The sequence below is a fragment of the Apis mellifera genome, linkage group LG11 (assembly GCF_003254395.2).
Source record: "Apis mellifera strain DH4 linkage group LG11, Amel_HAv3.1, whole genome shotgun sequence".
Classification (NCBI taxonomy): Eukaryota; Metazoa; Arthropoda; class Insecta; order Hymenoptera; family Apidae; genus Apis; species Apis mellifera.
In genome coordinates, this window is record NC_037648.1 from 13,599,107 (window position 1) to 13,613,363 (window position 14,257).

Sequence of the window (14,257 nt, forward strand, 5' to 3'; positions counted from 1 at the left end):
GAGCACCGTATTTCTTAAAGTAAAAGTAGTCTTTCTTGTTCGCCTCTCGAGCACGTATCACGCCGTATTCACCAATAAAACAATAGACAGAATAGTAAAAAAGAAGAGAACGTTAGAGAGGGAACGTTCGCCAAGAAAGCGCAAAATTTGTGTTCGATTTCGTATACGTGAGTCCGAAAACGTCAGTTCGTTACCCCTCTTTCTCGTGCTGTATTTATTAGGAATCTTTCGCCTTTTTCGTTTATAATACGTTTTCGATCACTTGTTATTAATGTTTCAGTTAATTTAATAGACGAGTCGGTGTTGATAAGGGTATCCCCTCGATTGGGAGCTTAATTGAAATTGAGCCGCGTTGGAGTAGGGATCGTACGCCTGTGAAACGAAAAATAAATATCAATACGATTCCAAATATGAATTTTAATCTTTTTTTTAAATTTTTCTTTAAAACTGATATCGATTAACTTTTTTTTTCAAAGATATTACCTGCGAGCGTTTCCTGGAGATCATAAACCTTTTCTCGGGAGCACTGTAATAAGTCTGTTGAGGATAAACCAAACCGTATTGAGGGCTGCCATATTGAGACGTATCGTATTGTTGCCCGTATTGGTTCTCGTATTGTTCGTAATAGCTGGATGGATGGGTACGAATGATTCCAATGTCCGACGGTGACAAAGAATCTAGGCTGTAGTGACGAGGAGGATACACCGAGGAATCCATCCACGGGATAACTTTGTAATGTTAAAAGTCGTAAGATTAATTTATTTGTCAAGATATAAGTCGATACGCAACGTGTGAAGATGTATATATTCTTTTTTTGAACTCACTGTTTCGAGAATCCTCTTCCTCGAGAAGATTGTCCTCGTCATCTACATTTTCGTATTCCTCGTTCATATATTTATGCCAGTTTCTACGAAGATATTTTTTTAAAGATAGATTTAAGATTCTTTTAAATTTATTTTTTAAAAAATTTCTTTCGGTTACTGGTGTCGATTATATGGTATTAATCGTAATTACCGTTTGCGACGTTCGTTTTCCCACAAGGAGAGAAGAGTTAAAACGTCTTCCGGATCGATATCCAATTCCCTCTTGAATCGTGGTTCTTGATAAATGGGAACGCTGAAAATTCGAAATTACGTAAAATTTTTAACGTATTCTTCCTTTTCGCGAGGAAAGGAAAATGGTAATTTTTAAAATGTTGGCAATAGTTCTAGATTCGCGAGAAAAGGAATGATAATTTTTAAGATGTTGGCAGTAATTAGCATCTCTATCCTGTATTCTCGACATCGATTTCCTATTGGTTCCAGTGAATTGTTTCATGTAACCAGATCGTGCATGTGTCATAATACTTTGAATGAAAAAAAAAAAAAACGAATAAGAAAATGATATGTTGAAATAATATACGAAGAGGAGATTGCACGCGTTTGCGCTGATAGGATGTTGTCCTAGGTCAGGTCCGAGCATGCTTGGTACATGCACTGTTACGGATGATCGATATGATGGTTACCGGCTAATATCATCAGCTGATTGGTTGATCATATGCCAAAACGATTCGATTCGTCAGGTGGTTTCATTCAGCTTTTTCACTGACTTCATTAGTACATTCGTATATATACATATATATGTATAAGATATAAAAAAAAAGAAAAGTGTTCAGAATGTAATGTAAATGCTCATTTAATGTAATAAAACGTTTAAATATTAAATAAATGGGAATAAGTAATCTGTTTCCAACTCTCGATTTTAATATATATTCCGAAAAAACAGAAGAGGTACTAAAAAAGTTTGAGATTATTTGTTTGAAACTAAACTTCGAATTCTATAATTTGCATATCAAAGTGTAAACTTTTATTTTTCACATTTTCTGTTAATTATAATGCTTATCGCATGATCTTGTTACCGGTTGAATATAAATTCTTGGAATAAAACTCTGAGAATTATTATGCATTTCATGGAAGTATCGACGCTAACTAGAAGTCTATTCTCGTCGGTTGATTAACTGGTGATATGTCAAGTAACAGTCAAGTTTGACCTACTTTTGCTGGCTGGTTCCATTCAGCTTTTCGTGGACCCACCCCTTAGAAGTTACCCTATTGCGTCACAAGTATCGAACGTCCCGATAACTGCACCAAACTGTATATATGTATATATATATGTATATATGTACGTATTTGTTCGTCTGTGTGCGAATTCACGCGTCCATCTACGCGTTCGAAAACACGTACACGCCCACGTGAACACGACGGTTTATTGGAAAATTTTCCAACCGACGTGATCATTTTATGATTAAATTTGTACAATTTTTTTTTCGAAAGTAATTTTTTTCTTAATTTCTTATATTTATGTACAAATGTACGTACGTTTTTGCGACAAGTTTATTATTTCCATTATCGATTGCAAATTTTAATTAATTCAATTATTTTCTGACATGTCTGACAAAATTCATTGAAAAATATAATTAAGTATAACTCTAATATTCTTTTTTTTTTTGTCTGTTACCGAGAATGTAAATTAATTAAGATTTAGTAACTAATTTTTTAGTAATATTTTTTTTTAACCAGCCAATAATGGAAGTTAAGCTCGTTTATATACAATTATTATGCGATCTTTACAAGATTTTATAGCCTTTTAAAACTTGACATTTTTCTTCCATATAACAGAAATTTATAACATTGTAAGTAAAAATGAACCCGTGACATTTATTTACAGGTCAAGTAATACACACTTGTTGTAACTACGTTTACGCCGCGTAAAAATAAAAGTTTGACGTAAGAAAGTAACTTAAAAGTAATTGATCATGCTGTGACGTATGGTAAGAACGTCATTGTCTCTACGTCTTTTAGTTAATGACGACGATTCTATAAATACCATCGATAGCCTTCGTTACAAAACTATCGACTTCCGATTTGAATTGGAACGTCTAGAGGTTTTCTTATGGTCATCAAACTACTCTACACTATACTGGATTGTTAAATGGTAATGATAAAAACGAGAAAAAAAAAAAGAAGACAGAAACAAAAATAGGGAAAGCATATATTGCATAAATTGTATATAGCATATAAATTGTATCCTTTTTTTTTAGGTTATAATTTTTTCATAATGCGTCTATCTTCGTCACGATCTACTGGTGAATTATTCATTATATTTATTCGTCAATATTTATTCGTAAACATTAATTATTTATGAAATTAAAAAAGAGGAATCTGAATATGATCGTGTGTTTGATAAAGACAGCTTCCCCAAGTCGTATTGAACGAGCAGGCTTGGTCGTCAAGTCTGGTGGCGTTTCTGCCGAGGGCAACGCCCTCGCCAGCCCTCTCATCCCCATTCAGAAGAAACGTCGAAGAAAAAGAGGGATGTCCCGAGGACGGGAAGGGTAAGCTTTCAACAGGGGTGGAAATTACAGACAAGTTACAGCGAGTCGATTCACTGTGCTCGAGCCAGTTCTACAGGTGAATTTAATTACACCATGTATGCAAAATGAAAGCAGATATTGGGAGATTTGGATCTTTGTTTGTATTCATTCTTTTTTTTTTTTTTCTTGCGCATTAAAAGTGCAATTACGATGAAAAACTCGACTTACTTTCTCTTCACTTGCGTCTGAACAGATTGCTGAGTGGATGTTGGGGACTGGAACGAAGTGGTGGATGGTTTTATGGTCGTCGATGATCCCGATGCAACCGCCGATTTCTCCGATCTTTTTCGCCGATCCTCGTTCGTGTAATAACGGGAGTAGGGCGAATTGTCCCACACCTGGGGTATCTCGTATCCCAGTTCATTCACAGCGCCATAACTGGAACAGAAATTCTGCTTATTAATATAATTAAATTTTAAAAATATGTAAAACTTGTTTCGTTAAACTTACTCGTAATTTTTACGATCGTAGAAGGCATTGTTGAGCGTATTGGAACGAGATGGTTTCTCCTCTTCGATGAGAGCTGCTTTTAATCCGCCTAATCCTGACGCGGCTAGAGTTCCTTGGATCGAGACAAGGAATTATGATAAATCAAAATGCTCGGAGATTTACGATGGGAGAAACTTACTCTTTTCCGCGGTGGACGAATAGGACGAGCTAGGATTGTTCTCTGGTTGATGGTTCTGTTGGTTGCCGAACATCAACATTTCCTGTGCCCGTTTAGCTAAACAGTCAAAACAGGATTAACAGGTTTAACATTTCAATACAAGCAAGACAATATTCATATAATATAATATAATATCATGTAATATAAATTACATTTTGGTCTCATCGTTTGCTCAGTCTTTTTTGTGTCTTCTGCCAGGTTTGTTGGCAAGGATTGGACAATCATGAGGAGGGAGCACAGAGTGAGTAGTAACCACACCCAATCGCACATCATCTGTGAAGAAAGATTGATCCTTTTATATTATCCTTTTATAATTTTTATTCAATTTTATACTGGAGGGTATAATAGGTCTGATACAAGTATATATATATATTGGCTAAGGTTATGCAAAGGGTTTCTTGACCCTTTAATCAAACGTGAAATTGATTGTGCAGTTAGAAGGGTTGCTATAAAGTGTTTCCCCTCGTGCACACACGTTGACGTTTACACCCCTCGCAGTTAAATGAAGATAGCAGGTCACAACGAAAGAATCTTAAATGTCACACAAATGCGAAATGTCAGGAATCTATTTCCATTGCATGTGAAAAATTAAAGGGCATATACGTCGCAACGTTCCATAGGTAAATGTTTATGTAGATTTTATAAAAAAAATTTCGATTCAGGGATGATAATCTTCTGTGAAAGATTATTCAATTTAATTTACGAATATACGAATTAATTTATTTATCATTAAAATTTCAGAAGCGAGCGAGCTGATGCTGGAAATGCTTTATATATCGTCTTGCTTAACAAGTGACAGTATTGATAATTTAATCACGAGCGACATACGCTCAATTAGTTCACATCAATGCACGGGAGTTATCGTTTTAATTAGAAATCCAATTAACCAAACCTCGGCAAAGATTCATAATCTACTCCTGATATTCCATTTAATTTGAAATGTCAAGGTTGAAAATTGGATTTTTTTTGAAATCATAGTTACGTGATGATAACACGAATAATGCAATAAAATATTTAATCTATTTCTTTTTCATGTTATCTGGAAAATATTGAAGAGATATCTTCTGAAGGGAAGGAAGAAATTCGATGAAGAAAAGTTTGAGATTTAACTGGATATCGTGGAACAATTAAACCTATCCAGGAAACAAAGCTAAATCGGATATAGTAGACCCAGAAATCGCACACTTGTTGCATCTAGAAATACTATAGTCATTTATCGCGTTGTATACGCGTCTATGTAACTCGCAATTAAAAATACATTTCATTGACTGTGCTTTCATTGACAGAATCCTGACTCGATAAAACGTCGATATTATCTGTCTTCAAAAAAAAAAAAAAAAAAAATACGCTTCGACGATTCTTCAAAAATTATTATGGATTTTCACGATTTAAGGATATTTCCTTTTTCTAAAAAATGGAACAGAATATATAAAGAAAAAAAAAGAAAACTCTTTGAAACTCTTTTCAAAGGAGAATTTTCTACGTTTCAGATTGAAAGGTTCAAGGAAAACACTGATAAGAGATCTTCGTGACCGAGCGATTTCTATTCCCGCAACTTCTATTTATACGCGAATATAATTTTAGCGGGTCTTTATCTCACGAAAGTCGAGCCGGATTATTAGATCGATCGAAGGATCACCGTTTCTAATTTGAAAAGAATTTAATTATTATCGAATTTTATATATATATATATATAAATATCGAACGAAGATTTCTGTCACCTTTCTGTTCACTCTGGGACTGGACTCTGTTTTCTAGATCTCTTCTTCTTATCCGGATCTTTCTCCCAAGGGTGAAGAGAACCAGCTAGTTCGGCTGATCGGGGTAGAATGAACGTTGGGGCTGAGCAGTACGGGTAGAAAACTGGCGAGAGGTACGGTCGATCAACCACCCCCCACCCTCGGTGAACGGGCGCCCCTACCCCGAGAGCAACCCCTCGCGCGTCTCCGCGAAGTGATATGACGTGACGCACACGCGCACGGTTACACGGGCGTTCGATGTGGAACGTGTGCACGCACACAGAGACGCGCCTATTGTGAACACGAAATACACGTCTGCCCACGCGATGACCCGACCAGATCTTCGGATTCGCTATCTTTGAAAATCTCTTCTCTCATTATTGTTTCAAAAATTCTTGTCTTAGTCTAAAGTCGCGACGATTTCTCTCTCGATTAAATTTTGATGAAATATCCTTTGTCGTCTGTGTTTCAAGAAAGATGAAAAAGATGTTCTTTTCAACGATCCGAGATTTTCTGATTAATTAATAATGTTCGTTTTAATATTTTGTTCAAACTTTTCTATATTTCATACATTGAAAGTATATTTTATTTATTATTCACTTTGTCGAATATTTATTATATGAGAAGTAAGATACGTGTCTCTTATTGAACGAGAGGAGAGAAAAAGCGTAGGTTTTTAATTAGAAAAGATTTTTTTTTTCGTTTGCGGATTCATCGGATCGGTTTCGTTGAGAGAGAAATATTTTCTCAACGAGGTATCTCGTGGCGTGCTCCTCATCGCAAATCCGTATTTTCTTTCATGCCTGGAACACCGTCAGAGGAGGAATTGTAGCGCCGTTTTCCGTATTCAGTCCCCGGCCACTTTTCTTCAACCCCCGCAACAGGCCAAACGCCCACGCCATCGTATAACGCCCACGAGCGCCCGACGCCCACGCGTATGGGAAAGGGAGGGAGGGAGGCAGGAAACGAACCGACCGAAGTACGAAAATTTTTCTTTTTTTCCTTCTCATTGTTACGTTCCACTAACAACCTTTTTTACTGCTATAAATAATTTAAATGGAAAAAGAGGATTTTTGAATAATTTTGTCTTTCGAGATTCTCTCAAATTCCATTTTTTCTTTTTTTTTTTGTCTAATCGAGAAATCATCCTTTTGACTTTACTCTGGAAATATTCGTTTAATTCGGTTATAATAAAATTCTCTGCATTTCTTATCGTTATTCCATAAAACGAGGAGTAGGGTGAGATGGGGGGAAAGGAGGATAATTGGAGTGGGGAGTTGATGATATGCATAAAATTTTGCGAGAGAAGCTGGAAAATTCTCGGAAGTAACCACTCTTTAGCAAAGTGTTTACTTGAGATACGACGCATCCTAGCGCGCTACGTGCTTCAGTAATTGACCTATTTCCAAAGAATCGGCTGCACGCTTGCGCGAATTAAAGTAGTTGTTGCACAAAACAAGCGCAACTCGCCTCGTTGGATTTCTCGTAAAGTAACAATGTTCGTAGAATATTATGGAAACGTTTTACGGTAACAGATGCTCGAAAACGATCTTAATAAACGCGAAGAGATTTATTTTCAATGCAATTACTTTAATTATTGTATATTAACAACGAAGAAAAAAGCATTGGAAACATTTAATTTTTTTCTACTTCGATTCGAGAAGAAATGAGAAAAATATGAATTGTTTAACATCCGAGAGATGAGGAAAGATATATTCGATTGCATTCGGCAGCAATTAACGCCACACCCTCAACCTCACTGACGAAACATATATTCTCTCTTTGAATTTGAGAATATACTTGTTCAGAGACACGTGACTGTATTTCCTCGAGAAGCAAATGGGAAAATTAATTTTCGTAAATTCACTAGAAGCAATTCCGAAGAGGATACATCCGAACCCAGCCGTCGTTGTAATTACGGGGAAGCAAATTCTGTGAAATAATATAATTCGACGTGCTCGACCCGAAGGTTGGTTCCCATTGACGTCAGCCGTTGGTTCTGGAAACGACGAATCCCCGTGCTTCGAAAACTTAGTGGGGGACATACGCGTCGTGAGGAAATGATTCGTAGGAGGGGAGCATGGATATTGTATCCAGGGACGTTGCATGAATATCACAACTCCAGGACCAAAATAATTTTACGACAGATAATATAGCTGAACAATAAAATCTCTTCGTGTCGATTTTTATCGGCGACTTAAAATTATTAAACTTTAATTCCACGAATGAAAATATTTTAAATATAATTTTATTAAACTTTTATATGGATTCTCATTCTGTTTAACAATATAGAAGTCATCGATTTTTTATTTCAAAATATAATTGTATTCTGTGTAATATATATTAAAGCAAATATTAATTTAGTTATAAGGAGAGTAAACGGAATTTTTATTATTATTTTTAGTATTATTTATTAAAAAAACAAAAAATGTAAAAAAATTTGAATAATTATTAATAAACGAATAATAAATTTTATATCCATATAATAATATAAAGACATTAATGGAAAAACTTATATTAGGACAGGCATTTATAATCATTGATACTATCCTGCGGACTAGAAACTGTAACTAGAAGGGGTATCCCGAAGGAATAGATCGATGTTCCACTCTCTGTAGTAAGAGACGCCTGTTGCTGTAAAACAGGAGCAGTTTCATTCATGAATGGCAAAACGTGAACACATGTATCATTCTGTAAATTTCCGATGATAATTAAAAATTATTGTAATTATTAATTAATTTTAAGAATATAAATTCATTTTTTCATAAATTTTTGTAACTATTGATAATAATTATGCAATTATTATTTTAATTTATTTATTTAAACTTATAAAAAGTAATATAATGTATATAATAATATTATATACAAAATATACATAATATTACTTCAATTATTTACATACAATTAATTTTCAAATTACATTAAAAAATATAGATATAATAATATAGATATAATAAAGATACAAAATATAAAATCTAGTCTTTTTTGAGATTTTATGTTCCATGATTATATTTAAAAAAATAGAGTTTTAATGCGTTCTTATATATATATATATTTTTTTTTTATTTTTTACATATTTTTGTTTTTTTATTATATCGCATTCATAAAACGACATTTTGCTGACGTTACAAAGAAGAACAATAAATGGTAGGAAAGAGACAGAGATAGGATAAAAATTATGGAATCAGCGCCATCTCTAGAATGCTACATAAACAAAGAGAGCATATAATAAAAAAAGATAGAGAAGGTAAGAATTGACTTTCAACGCCATTTCTAAAGTAGACATGTTAAAAATATTTTTTTACAGATAAGATAAGATAAAGTAAAAATTGATGACTTATATTATCTTTTGAATATTTTTAAAAAGATGTCTTTCGCATTTAAGAGATAGCGCTAACGATGAATTCTTATCGTTGTTAAAATATCTCTGATTCTTAAGAGATAGCGCTAGAAGTCAATTTTTATTTTTTATCTATATTCTTATAATTTAGTTTCTTTATTTATATATTTTTGAGGTATTCTAAAAATAACGCTGATTTCATAATTTTTATTCTATTTCTTCTTTGATTATTTTTCCTTTTTTTCTTTCTGTTTTTTCAGGTATGTAAAGATAATGTTAATTTTTGACTAATTGTATTCTCTTCTTTATTTAAACTATTAATTAAAAATTTAACAGAATTTATTTGATCCAATATTTATATGTTATAGGTATACAAAATGTTACAAAAATGTGAGAATATCAATTAATTTGAAATTGGATTAATTGGTAATTTTAAGCAACATTTTCTTTTGCAAAAATTTTCATTATAGTCTTGTGAATGAATTATTAACGAAAATATTGATCGATCACAAAACATATAGATTAATAAAGTTGCGAAAATAATGTTAAATATATGTTATCGATTAAATATAATATATAAGCAACATATGCCGAAAAAGATTTGTTTTTAAAAAAATATATCGAATTAGATTTATAAAACAATTAATTATTATTCATATAGTACACTCATAGGATTCTATCCATTTTTATCTATCCTTTTCCTCTTTTATTATCTTTATCCTTCTCTCTATCCATCATCTTTTATCTTTCTTTTCTTTCTATGGTATTCTTTTCTTCATCTGTGTTGTCATCCTGAATCTTCTTTTGTCATCATTCTCCTTTGTTATCCTGATTCTTCTCACTTTTTTATCATTCTCTTTATATCCTTTAATTTCTCTTTCCTCCTTTATCAATTTTTGTTCTTTTCTTTTATCAATTCCTTCTCTTTCTTTTTTTTCATTAATTTCTTCATCTCTCTTTCTTCCTCAATTTGTCTTTCTTCCTTCCTTTCAATTTCTGTTTTTTTCTTATCAATTTCTCTTTCTCTTTTTCTTTATTAATTCTCTCTTTTTTCTTTCTTTATTATTCTTCTTTTTCTTCTTCAAAAATTATTATTTATCATTTATTGGTATTAAAAATGTTCTAAGATATATTCGTTTTTTTTTTTAATACAATTTGATTAGTCAATATTTTTTTAATAATTTGTTGAATAATGAAAATTTTTACAATGAATATATCACTTAAAATTTTTAGATTTTCATATTCCATATATATATATATATATTATTATTATTATTTTATATATTTATATATATTTTTATATTTTAACATATAATTATATAAGCTTTTTTATGAAAAAATGAACATTAGATAATGTTTGCTTTATATCTTTATTAGTATGCGAATATATATGTTTATTATATATGTTTATTTTTAAATATATTTTCATAGTTATAAATAATAAAAAATTTCTATCTATTTAATTTTCTATAAATATTTTTTTTTAAAATGAAATTGTATAAATTATAGTCTAAACTATTTAAAATTTAATAAAATTTTAATAAAAATGCGAACAATAAAATATAAATTTATTCAAAAATAAGGTGAGATGACAGTAGCAATTGCACTTCCTGTTTAGTAGTGAGAATTTGTAAATATGTGATGATGTTTTGTCAATATCATTAATGTAAAATTTATATCGTATAATAAATAAAGATATTGCATGACCTTTGTTGATAATTGAATCGTTGTGACCAATGCAATAATAATAAAACGAATAAATATAGCGAAAAAATGGCGAGACAATCGTATAGTATTGTTGAGTATTATGGTGAACAAGACAAATATAGATGTGGTTATTGTAAGAGTCCAAATACAAATTTCAGTCATGGCAAGTATTAAATTTTATTATAAAATCATTTTTATCATATATAAGAAAAATTTGATATGTCAAAAGGTTATGTTGTATCTGATTGTTTCATACATATGTAATTTTATTCCTATTAAATTTCATATATTTATATTTATGCTATTTAAAAAGTATTTTTTATATACGTCTTAAATATAATTCATTTTAGGTATGGGTACACATATATTGACTGTTCAAGATTATCAAGCTTTAATAGATAGGGGTTGGAGAAGATGTGGTTCTTATTGTTATAAATCTACTATGGATCAAACATGTTGTCCAATGTATACAATTAAGTAAGATCGATAGTTTTTAATTGCTTTAAAAATTAATTTTTTAATATAAAAAATAATAACAAATGTTAAATATTTAAATATCTATAATAGATGTGAAGCTTTAGAATTTAAAATTTCTAAATCACAAAAGAAAGTTTTGAAAAGAATGGCAAAGTTTTTAAAAAATGAATTACATAAAAATGATACTATGGATATATGTGAAGGAGATTATCGTGATAATACAGGTAAAGATATATAAAATTTTCATTAATATAATTATAATTAATTAATATAATTTAATATATTTTGTTTAAAAATAATTTATATATACTTTATTGCAGATATTGAAGAAATTCCTAATCATGATAAACAATTTCTAAAAGCTAGTAAAAATATTTCTGATATGAATGTAAAATTTATTGATGATGATATTAATGCAAGATTACAACCTAATACATTAGACAAAGGAAAGAAAAAATGCGATTTAAATATCAAACAAAATTCTGAAAGTACACCTCCTACCCTTATATCAAATCTTGAGGATGGTAGCCATAATAGTTCCCAAAATCTAGAATCAGGAATGAATCCTCCTCAAACTCCTTGTATGAAAGCAAAATTTTTGCGTAAACAACGAAAACAAAATAAATTAATGGCACAAGGAAAATCTCAAGAAGAAATAGAAGCTATTTTCAAAGAAAGTAAGCAAGAGAATCAAGTTAAAAGTTTGGAGGAATTATTTGATGAAGTATATAATGAAAATAATAGATTACAGGTAGGATGTACATTTACTTCTTTATATACTTCACCATTATATAAATAAATAAATATTGCATAAAAATGGTTTTTACAAAAGTTGGTCCTCTTTTCTCCAATTTATTTAATATTTAAAAAGTAGGTAGGAAATATATATTGGAAAATAATTAAATAATAATTTTATTTTTTTCATATTTTTTTATTCATTCAATTTAGTTGCAACATTTCTTTATAGTTCAATTTGATTTGATAAAATTATGTAAAATTTAACTTTTACTAGCTGAAACTAGTTAGAACTTCACCAATGAGCTCTGGATACCTAAACACTTCAAAACAATCTTATGAGATATATAAAAAATATCAAACAACAATACATGGAGTTTTAGCAGAAAAGGTTACAAAGAAGCAATATACAAGATTTCTTGTGAAATCACCTTTACAGGTAATTTTACAATTTCTATAGTTTTTTGTTATTCTGATCAGTTATCTTTAAATTTCTTTATTTATCAAAATAAGATTATTTTTTTATTGTTTTTACATAATATCATACATAATTATTATTGTATTAATTAATTATTACAATATTATTAAATATTAATTTTAAAAAATTATAAAAAGTATTATTATATTGAAAAATAAATAAATTATTGTGATAAATAATTGGAGCAAAGTGGACTTTCTTGCAAAGTGCATGTTGTACATTGCTTTATTACATATAATTTGTATATTTAAATTCATCAGATAAAATTGGTGAGAACAATGTCGGATGAGTTTATTAAAACTCTTAAAGTAAGTGCAAATCTCTTTAAAAAATATCAAATGACTATTCATGGTGAATCAGAAGAGGAATCAGATGATGAGTCATTCTTCAACTTCCTTGTAAAAAGTTCTTTACAGGTACACTTTGTATTCAGGATGGTCTCAATTTGATTTTATAATTTAATTTTTTATAATAACACTTTTGCATTATTAATTAATATATTTAAAAGTTAAACAAAATTATGTATGGTATTGTTATAATTGTTTTTATTAAATACCGCTTCCTTTCCATTTAAAAATTTCATTGCTTTGGACAAAGAATATATACAAATAAGGAGTTTATAATTTTGAAGCCATGGACTCCGGATGACGGACCACCAAGTGGATATGGTTCATTTCATGAACAATATTGGTTAGATAATGAATTAATTGCAGTTGGAGTAATAGATATTTTACCATCTTGTGTTTCAAGCGTTTACTTTTTTTATGATCCAGCATATTCTCATCTATCACTTGGAACATTTAGGTTGGTAAAAAGGTTTTTTACTTTGTATTTGCAATAAATTGTTAATACTTTGTATTTTATGTAGTTCCCTTCGAGAAGTTTATTTGACAAGACAACTGAATAAAATAGCAAAAGATTTGAAATATTACTATATGGGATTTTATATACATATATGTCCCAAAATGCGGTATAAAGCACGAATGAAACCATCAAAGCTATTATGTCCTGAAACTTATATGTGGTTTGATATAGAACCATGTTTATTAAAATTAGATAAACAAAAATACAGTAGACTAAATGATGATGTTAATGCTATTGATGAAGACGGTATAGTTGATATTCATAAGGTAATAAACATGGTTATTTTTATATTTTATATCACAAAGTTTTTTTTATTTTATTTTCATTAACAAATATTATTTTTCTTAAGATACTAGTTTTATATCAGCAAACTGCAATGCCATATGAAATATATACAAAACAAGTTCACCAAGCAGTAACACAAGAAGAGGAGAATGAGATTAAAGAATATGCTAATTTGGTTGGAATGAAATGTGCACAGAGATTGTTGCTTTATCGTTATTAAAAGCTTGCAAATCTGTAAGAAATTTTAATTCATATATTTTATTTTATATATAAAGAACAATTTTATGTTTTATCAAAAGAAAACTATTATGAATTAACAAAAAAAAAGTTAATAATCAAAATTAATCAAATTAGTAGTTTTAAATAAAGTATTTGTGATGATAAATGTATAATAACTTAACAAATTCTTATCAAATAAAAATGATTCTTTGTGCTGTACATATATAATATTTATTGTCCTTTCCTCTTTGTTATTTTATATTGAAAAAAAAGAAATAAATTACTAATATTCTTCAAAATTGAAAAATAATTAAATATTATTAATAATATCTTG

The 14,257-nt window shown here is 29.9% G+C and overlaps 2 protein-coding genes and 2 long non-coding RNA genes across 9 annotated transcripts; 3 read left to right on the forward strand and 1 right to left on the reverse strand.

Annotated features, from left to right (window-relative positions):
* On the reverse strand, positions 1-5,917 carry LOC409314 (prohormone-2). Its single transcript, NM_001167836.1, is given in 9 exon segments — positions 1-372; positions 484-728; positions 825-907; positions 1,015-1,116; positions 3,581-3,790; positions 3,863-3,974; positions 4,041-4,136; positions 4,232-4,352; positions 5,801-5,917. Coding segments are annotated over 8 exon segments (1,056 nt in total). The 5' UTR covers positions 5,801-5,917; the 3' UTR covers positions 1-285.
* Positions 1,118-4,699, forward strand: LOC107965262. Of its 4 annotated transcripts, XR_001705024.2 has the most exons (6): positions 1,118-1,769; positions 2,707-2,765; positions 2,841-2,973; positions 3,080-3,449; positions 3,606-4,162; positions 4,278-4,699. It is a non-coding gene; the product is annotated as an uncharacterized LOC107965262 (long non-coding RNA). The 4 variants fall into 4 exon arrangements; XR_003305642.1 differs by having other exon boundaries at positions 2,707-2,973; XR_001705025.2 differs by lacking the exons at positions 1,118-1,769; positions 2,707-2,765 and adding an exon at positions 2,522-2,671.
* Positions 4,817-5,358, forward strand: LOC102656488. The gene is made up of 2 exons (XR_003305643.1): positions 4,817-5,026; positions 5,135-5,358. It is a non-coding gene; the product is annotated as an uncharacterized LOC102656488 (long non-coding RNA).
* A 4,816-nt stretch (positions 5,918-10,733) lies between the features above and the next one.
* Positions 10,734-13,952, forward strand: LOC412018 (arginyl-tRNA--protein transferase 1). 3 transcript variants are annotated; one of them, XM_016915089.2, is made up of 9 exons: positions 10,734-11,028; positions 11,216-11,342; positions 11,433-11,566; positions 11,663-12,093; positions 12,355-12,516; positions 12,816-12,971; positions 13,187-13,359; positions 13,424-13,685; positions 13,769-13,952. In XM_016915089.2, the coding sequence occupies exons 1-9, from the start codon at positions 10,932-10,934 to the stop codon at positions 13,922-13,924; spliced, it is 1,698 nt and encodes a 565-aa protein (XP_016770578.1). In that variant the 5' UTR covers positions 10,734-10,931; the 3' UTR covers positions 13,925-13,952. The 3 variants fall into 3 exon arrangements, with proteins under 3 accessions (XP_016770578.1, XP_016770581.1, XP_016770580.1); XM_016915092.2 differs by lacking the exon at positions 12,355-12,516; XM_016915091.2 differs by lacking the exon at positions 12,816-12,971 and having other exon boundaries at positions 10,735-11,028.
* The last annotated feature ends 305 nt before the right edge of the window (positions 13,953-14,257 follow it).

Coding starts and splice junctions, on each gene's coding strand:
- LOC412018 (XM_016915089.2), top strand. CDS start 10,932: ATGGCGAGACAATCGTATAGTATTGTTGAGTATTATGGTGAACAAGAC. Junction 11,029..11,215: donor AAATACAAATTTCAGTCATG/GCAAGTATTAAA, acceptor AATTCATTTTAG/GTATGGGTACACATATATTG. Junction 11,343..11,432: donor TGTCCAATGTATACAATTAA/GTAAGATCGATA, acceptor TATCTATAATAG/ATGTGAAGCTTTAGAATTTA.